This window comes from Lepidochelys olivacea (assembly GCF_965140295.1).
Source record: "Lepidochelys olivacea isolate rLepOli2 genome assembly, chromosome: 13".
Lineage (NCBI taxonomy): Eukaryota > Metazoa > Chordata > Testudines > Cheloniidae > Lepidochelys > Lepidochelys olivacea.
In genome coordinates, this window is record NC_140423.1 from 36,467,414 (window position 1) to 36,477,775 (window position 10,362).

At 47.4% G+C, this 10,362-nt stretch overlaps 2 protein-coding genes across 3 annotated transcripts; one reads left to right on the plus strand and one right to left on the minus strand.

Annotated features, from left to right (window-relative positions):
* Positions 1-646: 646 nt before the first annotated feature.
* Positions 647-1,495, plus strand: LOC311529760 (olfactory receptor 14A16-like; the record flags this gene model as incomplete). Its single annotated transcript, XM_084645959.1, has 1 exon — positions 647-1,495. The coding sequence occupies one exon, from the start codon at positions 647-649 to the stop codon at positions 1,493-1,495; it is 849 nt and encodes a 282-aa protein (XP_084502085.1).
* A 3,816-nt stretch (positions 1,496-5,311) lies between these two features.
* LOC311529737 (endogenous retrovirus group K member 21 Gag polyprotein-like) lies at positions 5,312-9,813 on the minus strand. Of its 2 annotated transcripts, none has more exons than XM_084645933.1 (2): positions 7,693-9,813; positions 5,312-6,337 (listed from the first exon to the last, which is right to left on the minus strand). In XM_084645933.1, the coding sequence occupies exon 1, from the start codon at positions 9,798-9,800 to the stop codon at positions 8,211-8,213; it is 1,590 nt and encodes a 529-aa protein (XP_084502059.1). In that variant the 5' UTR covers positions 9,801-9,813; the 3' UTR covers positions 5,312-6,337; positions 7,693-8,210. The 2 variants fall into 2 exon arrangements, with proteins under 2 accessions (XP_084502059.1, XP_084502060.1); XM_084645934.1 differs by having other exon boundaries at positions 5,312-7,176.
* Positions 9,814-10,362: the final 549 nt, after the last annotated feature.

Consider the following 10,362-nt stretch of genomic DNA (forward strand, 5'->3'; position numbering starts at 1 on the left):
CTCCCCCATTGTATGATACCGTTCCAATAATTCCCTGCAACTGTGAAAATTTAAATAGATAAAATGCCAGGAAAAAATGCTTAAAACTCATAAATTTTTGCAGCTGTGAAAATATAAATTGGTAATACTAATGTTTAAAAATTAAGATTGATATTGGCTGGTGAAGTTACAAAAATAAATATTGAATTCTGCCAAGTCTAATTATAAGGATTCTACTTGCCATAATTGAGGGCATAATTTGAAAACAGCCAGACAAATTCTCCACTGATGTAAGCTGACACAGTTTTATAGAAGGTAAAAATTTACAGTAGCAGAGAATATGACCCAACCGGTTTCTCTAGATGTAAATGAGGGTGAATCATTTTGAAAAGCAAATAAGTTTGGGAAAATTGCAAGCTGCTCTAGGACATATCATGAACATGAAATAGGTAAAAAGTATCTCAAATAAATGTTTCACTGAGAATAATTGGTCGCTAGTACTTTCTCCTTGGATCTCAATGACCTTAGAGAAGAAGGAAACCCTTTGCATTAGTTCTAGGAACCAGATTTTTTTCTACATAGGAATAAGTACATATATTGTCCTCTTTTCTTCTTTTCTACCCTCACCTTGGCTTTTACCCTTGCATTTCTCTCCACATGGTAGGAAATGACCAACCAAAGCACTGTGACTGAGTTCCTCCTCCAGGGATTTTCTGATGTTCGGGAGCTGCAGATTTTACACTTCTTGGTATTTCTAGTGATTTACCTGGCAGCCCTGATGGGCAATCTTCTCATCATCACAGCCATAGCGCTCGACCACCACCTTGACACCCCCATGTACTTCTTCTTGGGCAACTTGTCTTTCCTAGACATCTGCTACATCTCCGTCACTGTCCCCAAGTCCATGGTGAACTCCTTAAACAACACCAGGCTGATCTCTTTCTCTGGATGTGCTGCTCAACTCTATTTTGGTATCACCTTTGCCTTTGCAGAGGTGACCCTTCTCACAGCAATGGCGTATAACCACTACATTGCAATCTGCCATCCTTTGCGTTACAGGATCATCATGACCAGAGGGGCATGTGCAGAGATGGCAGCTGGTTCCTGGGTAAGCAGCTGTATCTATTCATTGCTCCAAACTGCTAATACCTTTCTATTACCTTTCTGTGGGTCCAATGTTGTTGATCAGTTCTTCTGCATTATCCCACAGCTCCTGAAACTTTCTTGTGCTGATACAAGCACTAATGAAATTGTGGTTATTGTATTAAGTGCTTTGGTGGGTTTATTTTTCTTCATTTCAATATTTGTGTACTACATTCACATCTTTCCTGCTGTGCTGAGAATCCCCTCTGCACAGGGCAGGTATAAAGCCTTCTCCACTTGTCTGCCACACCTAGTTGTGTTTTCATTGTTTATCAGCACTGGAATATATACGTACCTAAGGCCAGTATCAGTATCTTCCCTGTATCAGGACATGCTGGCTGCTGTGTTGTATATACTGTGGTTTCCCCACTAATAAATCCGCTCATTTACAGTCTGAGAAACCAGGAGATAAAAGAAGCTCTGGGCAAAATTATAAGCAAGATGTTTTTTCACCAAGATCCTTTTTACTTCTTAATAAGTATATAGGTTAATATTCCCTCCCCAGTCCAGTGGCTCATATTCATAAATGAACAGCAGGATCCCAGTTAACTATAGAGTTGTTTATGAATGTGCTACAGGATAGCACTAAGGTACTGTGATGATGGGTGCATTGTGAAAACTCTCTTAAACAGAACACAGTTCTGGGAGGCTTCACTACAGGCCAGATCAATTACGCGTTTCTAAGTGGTCTTTAAACATTGTGCATGGGACAGATACAGTAAGTCCCTGAAAGTCTTTGGAGTCCATGTGCTCAATTCAACGTTTATGTATTATTTTGGGCTGTGTTTGTACATATCATCATCAGGGAGGAGATGTGATGTGAACCATGGGAAATGTTATGAACTTTAAAGGACTCTAGTGAGCAATGGGCCAGACAAGAATGGTCTTTAGAGGCAAACTGAGTCAAGTGGTTTGCCTGGGGAATCTCTAGGGGGAGGTGAATGTAAATTCCTACCTCTGGTTCTGCACCAACCCAGCCTTTTTAAGCGCTGCTCTGAGAAGGGGGCCTTTCTCTGGCCCAGGTGTGGAGTCTTAAAAAGCTGCACCAACTGAAAGGGGCTAATGCCAAGATGCTGACATGGAGTCTGGCCCTCCAGGATTATGATATGGAAGTGGTCCATGTTACGGGGAATGCCAGTGTTATAGCCCATGCTTTGTCATGAGGGGAGATGGGGTTTGAAATTCCCCAGGTCACTGGATAAAGTGACCAGCTCAGTTTGGTCTTGAATGTGGGAGAGATGTGACAAAGTAGGAATATTCTTAATGTTTTCTCTGAATACTGTGTGTGCCTCAGTTTCCCATATGTATTACTCAAGTATCTAGGTGGTGGGATAAGGGTGTGTGATCATTGTAGAAATCCCTGGAGGGTAGGTGTGACTACCAACTTGCTGCCTGGGGACAGAGAATGGCCGACACTCTGCAGCCTGTCAACTGATGGCCAGGCCCCATCCTATACAAGAATCAGCCAGAGACTGGAGAGCAAAGTGAGAGGTGCAGGCCAGGTGACCCATTTGTCCAAGAAAGAGACAAAGGATGGAGAGGCAACAGGTGGGACTGAGCCCAGGAAGCTGGAAGCTGGTCAGTCTCCTGGCTTGTGACTCAGGGCGGAGGGCCAGGGCTCTGGAGTTCTGGGTCCCCCCAAGATGGACTTTACTGAAAGTTCCTGATTTCTGTGCTAACAAACACTGTTCTATCCTGTGTTCCCTTGGACTAATAAAACCTTCTGTTTTACAGTGCTGGCTGAGAGTCACTTCTGACTGCAAAGTTGGTGTGCATGGGCCCTTTGGGGGTGTATAAGGTTCTCCAGGTGTGACATCCAGATGGACTTGCTGCAGGGAGTTCACAGGGTGAACAGGGTGCTGAACACTCCAAAGTCAGACCCAGGAAGCACGGAAGCCAAGCAGGCTTCTTGCCCTAGTGAAAGAGTGCCCTGAGAGGAGACACACTGCACCAGAGTCCTGGCTAAGCTTCATTAAGAGCTTTTTCACAGCACTGAGACTGTGACGCCATGGTATTGTCTTCTGATCACCTATTATGTGATGCTAAGATTAAAGGCCTGAGCTATCTAAAGGAAAGAATGAATTATTCATGGTTGTTCTTGTTCTGAATCTGAGACAGTTATGAACTTGTAACCAGCTGTGGTTTTTGAAGGACTGTCATCTACCAGAGCCCAAGATTGGAGTTGGGGTGACCTCTAGTAAGCTTTTTAGCATGTGTTTAAATTCTTTCATTGTTTTCCATATTTCTTCTCTGTAATGCTTTCACCTTAAGTACAAATGTGCTTGCTTAGAAAGACTCGCGTGGTAACTTATCACTACAGGCTGTTACACTATTCATTGCCTTAGAAGAGAAAGCAAAATGCAGATGTTGGCCTGTTTAAGCTTTCTGGGAATATCACAGTGTAGGCAAGGGGCTGTGTAGCCTGGAAAAAAACCCAGTAAGGAGGGAGAGAGATGCATGTCTCAGCTCCAGAGAGTTGCCTGAGGAGTTTCCATACAAGAGTGTGTGCCCTAAAGCAGTGGTTCTCAAACTTTTGTACTGGTGACCCCTTTCACATAGCAAGCTTCTGAACATAACCCTCCTTACAAATTAAAAACACTTGTTCATATATTTAACACCATTATAAAAGCTGGAGGCAAAGTGGGGTTTGGGCTGGAGGCTGACAGCTCGCAACCCCCCATGTAATAACTTCATGACCCCCTGAGGGTTCCTGACCCCCAGTTTGAGAACCCCTGCCCTAAAGGGACCATGGAGAGGGAATACAGAGTCAGTAATACTGAACTGTGACATATATCTATCCTATACAAAAATGGGTGGAAATAGGATGCTTGACAAGCATTGGAGAGGAACCCAGTGATTTATTTCCTGGAAAAGTTTATTCCCTAGATGACCTTTTTGCCATGACCCTCCAGAATTTCACATTTCAACTATTCAGATAATAAACATTCTGCTAGCAGGCCACCATACATCAGGGGTCCTGTTTAATTTTTCTCTCTAGTACATATGGGGAGGAGATTTCATCCACCCTTCTTACCTCAAAACCTTTCAGTGTAAACATGCAACCTGATCCTCCCACTCCAAGATCCCATCCAGTTTTTAGGGTGTGTGTGTGTGTGGTGTCCCAGAGTCCCTCAAGGGGATGGATACCCCACCACTGGGTTCAACTTCTCCCCACCCTGGAAGTATTACACAAAGCAATTATTTGGACCAAAGGCAGAAATAAGGCATAGATGCCTCCCTGTGAAGTAACTCTCAACCATGAACTGCTTTTATGGGCCATGTTCTCAAATGCTTAAATCTCCATAATTCCATTTTATAACGCTGGCTTTACTGACTTCAATGGAACTATACTGGGGATCTGGGCAACTGACCATTGATTTCAGAGGATTTACATCGTTTTACCCAAGCTGGAGATCTGGCCCAATGACCTCAGATGATCTACACTGATTTATATCAGCTGGGGATCTGGCCCACTGACTTCAATGGATATTCATTGCTTTACCCAAGCTGGGGATCTGGCCCATTGATCTCAGTGGAGCTCTGCTGATGTGCAGCAGCAAGGGAAGTGGTCCATAGACTCTGCTGGGGCTACCCTGATTGACGTCAGCTGGGCTTCTGGCCCCATTGATTAAAATCAGTTCCACCAATTTATGTCAGAGTAGCAAGTAGTGAGACTGGAACTTCATTGAATTAAGCACTGAGATCAGATTTTTGTTTGCAGAACTGTGGAGGCAATTATAACATGCGATAGATAGATAGATAGATAGATAGATAGATAGATAGATAGATAGATAGATAGATTGTTGCGGTTCAGTGATGAGACAGAACACAGCTTTATGCAAGCAAACAGGCTGGTCAGCGGAGATGGGCTGTTCTGCCCCCCCTGCCTTCCACCTTCTCCTTTTATTATATTTCTCCCCCTAAGCATTACACACTGCTACACAAAGGAATGTATGACGTTGATTCATATGCTTAGTTACCATCCTCTATCTACTACAATCCTGGTTCTCAGGCCTTGAGCCCAGGCTAAAGAAACCTCCCACAGTTGCTGTCCAAGCAATCAAGTTCTCAGGGTTCATATCTAGCCCTTGTCCTTGGATAGAGCAATGTGTGCATTGCTCCTAGGAAACAGTCAGGGTGTGCCCCGCCTGCTTCCAGGTGGAATAGCTAGACATTAACCCTTCATCTCCCCTTTTTTGTTTATTGAAGTTGGCCATCTCATGGTAGCCGCCAATTTGTTTTGTCATGCTATTTAACTCCCAGACAGACAAGGACATAACCTGGGGAGCTTTCCAGGGCAAAATTTTACAAAGTCTTAACAAGGAAGGAATACATTGTACACAGCAACAACAAAAAATAAGCCCAATGATTACAAACACAAAATAACCAAAAGCTTAACATCTGCAATATAATCATCTAAAAGGGGTACACTTCTTTTACTACAATTGTGACCAGCAAAAGGCAATATAAGTATCATTCTACTAAGACAGCAAAGGGTGCCATCACTTAAATTTGCAGGAATATAATTAAAGGTGCATGAACCACAAGTAAAAACCCATCCTGATGATAGGATGATATGGCCATAATTATATGAAACATTAACAGCATGGGAACAATTTAAAAGGGATTGAGAAATTTTTTGACAGCCCAATGGCACCTTTGTACTAGTGCAGTTAACTACACGCGCACAGGTGACATTGTGAGCCCCGGCCGGGTACGGTGTGTGAAGGGATATAGCCGTGCGAGGCAGAGTATAGTTGGCCGGGCCCCAATTAGCCATGCTAGAGTACTGGGAGAAAAGATTAGCATAAGCAAAGAGCAGTATCTTATTCTCCTTCGGACTTGTAACGGGGGAGGCGCTTCCGAGCCAACCCCTACAGGAAATAGCAGGCACAAAAGGCACACAATCATCACAGAATTTAGCAGTGATTTGGGCGAGAATCGCCACAAACAAAGTCTTAGGAGTTTCTGGCTGCTGATCTGCTGCCAGTTTTCGTTGAGCCGTGGCGACCAACGCTTTTACTGCTCCCCATGTCACGGGCTGGCTTGGGACGCTACGCCTCCTCCGTTTCCGTCCCGCCGTTGTGGACTCGGGGGGCAACGCGGTCTCCTCCAAGGTCAGCTGAAACTCTGGTATGGGATTCGACAGCCCCTGGTGCCATGCCATGTTGTTTAAGTGCTGGTCGCACGCACCGGGCTGGAACCCACAACGGTCCTGCAGGGAGAGACACAGCAGCATATCCCCGACCCCAAGTGATTAGAGGTGCTGGGCCCAGCCACTGTGGATCGGGCAGCTGACGGTAAAAGACACGCGGTCTTTCCAGTACCTCAGATTTGTGAAAATGCCGATCCGCAGGGGTCTGCTGATCTGCATTCAGTGTTAAATTATTTAAAGTAAACAAGAGGATATACATTTGTTGTTGAATGTCTCCTAAGGTTCGGAGACGCAGCTCCCCTTGTTTTAATTGTTTATCTAGCAAGGTTTTGAGTGTGCGATTGGCACATTCAACAATGGCTTGGCCCGTGGAATTATAAGGGATTCCGTGTTTAAGACGGATGTCCCAGCGGGCACAAAAGGTGGAGAGGGCTGCAGAGCAGTAGGCTGGGGCATTATCTGTTTTAATTTGGCAAGGGCGACCCATAACAGAAAAGCAGGCCAGCAAATGGTGAATAACTTTGTTAGTGGCTTCCCCACGCTGTGGGGTTGCCCAGAGGAATCCCGAATAGGTATCAATGGAAACATGTAAAAATGAATAGGGGCGGAATTGTGGTACATGAGTAACATCCATTTGCCACAGCTGATTTGCTGCGGTACCTCGGGGGTTAACGGCATAAGAAAAAGTAGGAGCAGCAGCAGCACAGTGGGGGCAGGAACGAACAATGGAACGTGCATGATCAGCAGGAATGTGAAACTGCCGGGCCAAAACAGAGGCAGACTGATGAAAAAAGGCATGGCTTTCAATGGGGTCAGAAAAAAGGGAATTTACCTGACCACGCAACGCGCGATCGGCTTGTGCATTGCCCTCAGTGAGTGGCCCAGGCAGAGGGGTATGACTGCAAATATAAGCAACAAAGTAAGGGAAATAACGAGTGGCAAGAAGATGCTGTAAAGACAAAAACAGGCGAAGGAGGTCTGCATCAACCTGAGGGGTAATGAGGGCAAGGGGTAAATGATCAATTACCTGATAAACATAATGGGTATCCACAATTAAATTAAATGGACAATCAGCAAAAAGTTGAAAGGCCAAAATAACAGCAGCCAATTCTGAACGCTGTGCAGAACGCTGAGGCAGTGTAAAACGAGAATGCCAATGAGGGGGGTCACCCAACTGATAAGTGACTACACCTCGGTGGGGAGAGCCATCAGATGTTAATATCGAGGGTGGTGTCTAACTTTGTAAGTAAATCACGGCCCCAAATATTGAGGTGGACAGGGAGCACAAAAGGGCGGATTGTAGCAAGGGCACGGCCTCCTGGTTTAGAGACCGTGACCCAAGACAAACTTTGGCGCCCGGGTTTGCTACCCCCAATCCCCCACAACTCTTTAGAAGGAACCGTTGGCCAACTAACCGGCCACTCCAGATCACGAATCACTGTAACGTCAGCTCCAGTGTCCACCAGCCCTGTAAAAGGAACATCATTTAAAAGAAGTGTTAACTGAGGTTTCGAGGGGCGGACTGACATTGTCAGAGCAACAAGTGGAGAAGACGCGCTGTGAGACGGCGAGTGAGACAACGTCGATCCAAAGCCTCCTCCACCCCGAGTTCGATCCTCGGCAGCTGGCACCTGATAGGGGACTAAAATCAATTGTGCAATTGACCGTCCACGCGGGAGCGACTGTGGAAGATGAGTCCACACCTGAACCTTAATAATGCCAGTGTAATCAGCATCAATGACCCCTGGAATGACAAAAAAGCCCTGTTTCCCAGCATGTGAGCGAGGGAGAACAAGACCTACAAAGCCGGCAGGGAGAGGTCCCGTCACCTGTGTAGGTATGGCACAGACCTCCCCTGGCAGCTGAAAGTCAGTGTCCTCCTGCATGATCAAATCAAGCCCTGCACTTCCAGCAGTCGCTGCCCTCATAGAGTCTACGGATTCCAAGGCAGAGGAGCGATTGCCTGAGTAGGAAACACCCCCGTTTGGCCCTGGGTTCGGGGGGGACCCGTCGCGCGGTTTCCTGACCCGCTACGACACTGATTAGCCCAGTGATAACCTTTCCCACACTTGGGGCACTTCTTTGAGGGTCGGGCTGGTGCCTTAGATGAGCGGCACTCCCGCTGAAAATGACCCTCCTTTCCACAGCGGTAACAGCGCTTCCCCTCCTTCCCAGTTTTTCTGAGGGTGGCAGCCAGAACTCCAGCCTTGTGGGCTTGTGTGCCAATGTTCTGGCACGCCCGCAGCATGTCTGAGAGCTCTAAAATACCAGAGACTTGTGCTGCCTGGAGAGCACGGCGGCAATCCTCATTTGCATTTTCAACTGCCAATTTTAACAGGAGCTCGTGAGCTGCCTCAGTGTTATCCACCTGTCGGAGGATAGCCTCCTGCAATCTGTTGGTAAAATCCAAAAAGGACTCTAAGGCACCCTGACGGATACTGACAAAGCTTTTGGTAGGCTTGCCTGAATCCGGGACCTTCTTGAAAGCATGCTGGGCACAGGTGGAAATAATGGGGAAGACGGCCTGAGGGAGTTGAGACTGCATCTCAATAGTAGCAAACTGGCCCTCCCCTGCCAAATGCTCATAAATGATACCTTGCTCTCTATATACCTGGGCTTGGCGTTCTGCCATCTGCCGATACTCACTAAGCCAAATAACATACTGACTGGGTGACAACATCATGCGCAGCAGCGTTTTCCAATCCTCAGGGATTAGGGAGTACCCAGCACCCATCCCTTCAATGAGACCACGCACAAAGGTGCTAGTCAGGCCAAATTCACGAATTGCTTTCTTTACCTCTCTAACCACCGAGTATGGCAGAGTGGTCCAGGTGCCCACGGGGTTGCCCTGGTCATCATTCTGCCAGGTCACCGGGCAAACGGAGACCAGATCAGCCAGCTCCTCTGCTGTAAGATCTGATCGAGCTTTCGCCGCGTGAACCATTTGTTGCACCAGCGAAAGCTTCTGAGCAGATGCAGATGACTCTCCGGGGGGCCCCATGGGGGGAGGGTGATCACACACCGGCTCCGGTGGGGAAGGCCAGGGAGGCGGTGGTAATAGAGGCACTGGGGGCGAAGCAGGGGGAGGGATGGCTGCAGGAGCGGACGGGGGTGGCAGGATCGGCAGCTCCTCTGTTGGTGCTGGAGAGGGCCTTTCCAAGGCGACACGCTGTGTCGCATCGCCAGGAGGGGGGATGGCTGCAGGGGCGGACGGGGGCGACGAGAGCACCAGCCTCGCGAGGGAGGGTCTGTCCGAGGCGACACGCTGTACCACGTCGCGGCAGAGGTGCCAGGCATGTAAAGCCTGCACGGGTGCCCGAGGCTCTTTGTGCAATGTCTGGCCCAATCGCTCCCAGTCCGCTAGCTTAAGGCTTCCAGCTTCAGGATACCACGGGCACTTGGCACGCACCTCCTGTAGCAGGAGAGTGAGTTCTCGAGCCGGGCAGTCATGCTGAGCCTTACGCAGCAAATACTGCAGCTCATTGCGGTGTTGCACTTGCAAAGCAGAGAGGGAGCTTCCCATACTTACCACAATGAAAATTACTCACCGGGATCCACGAAGTGGATGAGTGACGTGTCTGAAACCCTTGCCGGGCGAGGTGAGTGCTGAGGGCCCCACGTTTGGGTGCCAGTTGTTGCGGTTCAGTGATGAGACAGAACACAGCTTTATGCAAGCAAGCAGGCTGGTCAGCGGAGATGGGCTGTTCTGCCCCCCCTGCCTTCCACCTTCTCCTTTTATTATATTTCTCCCCCTAAGCATTACACACTGCTACACAAAGGAATGTATGACGTTGATTCATATGCTTAGTTACCATCCTCTATCTACTACAATCCTGGTTCTCAGGCCTTGAGCCCAGGCTAAAGAAACCTCCCACAGTTGCTGTCCAAGCAATCAAGTTCTCAGGGTTCATATCTAGCCCTTGTCCTTGGATAGAGCAATGTGTGCATTGCTTCTAGGAAACAGTCAGGGTGTGCCCCGCCTGCTTCCAGGTGGAATAGCTAGACATTAACCCTTCAGATAGATAGATAGATAGATAGATAGATAGATAGATAGATAGATAGATAGATAGATAGATAGAGGATCT

What these genes read in the sequence shown, in the direction of transcription:
- LOC311529737 (XM_084645933.1), bottom strand. Translation starts at nt 9,800, where the DNA reads ATGGGAAGCTCCCTCTCTGCTTTGCAAGTGCAACACCGCAATGAGCTG.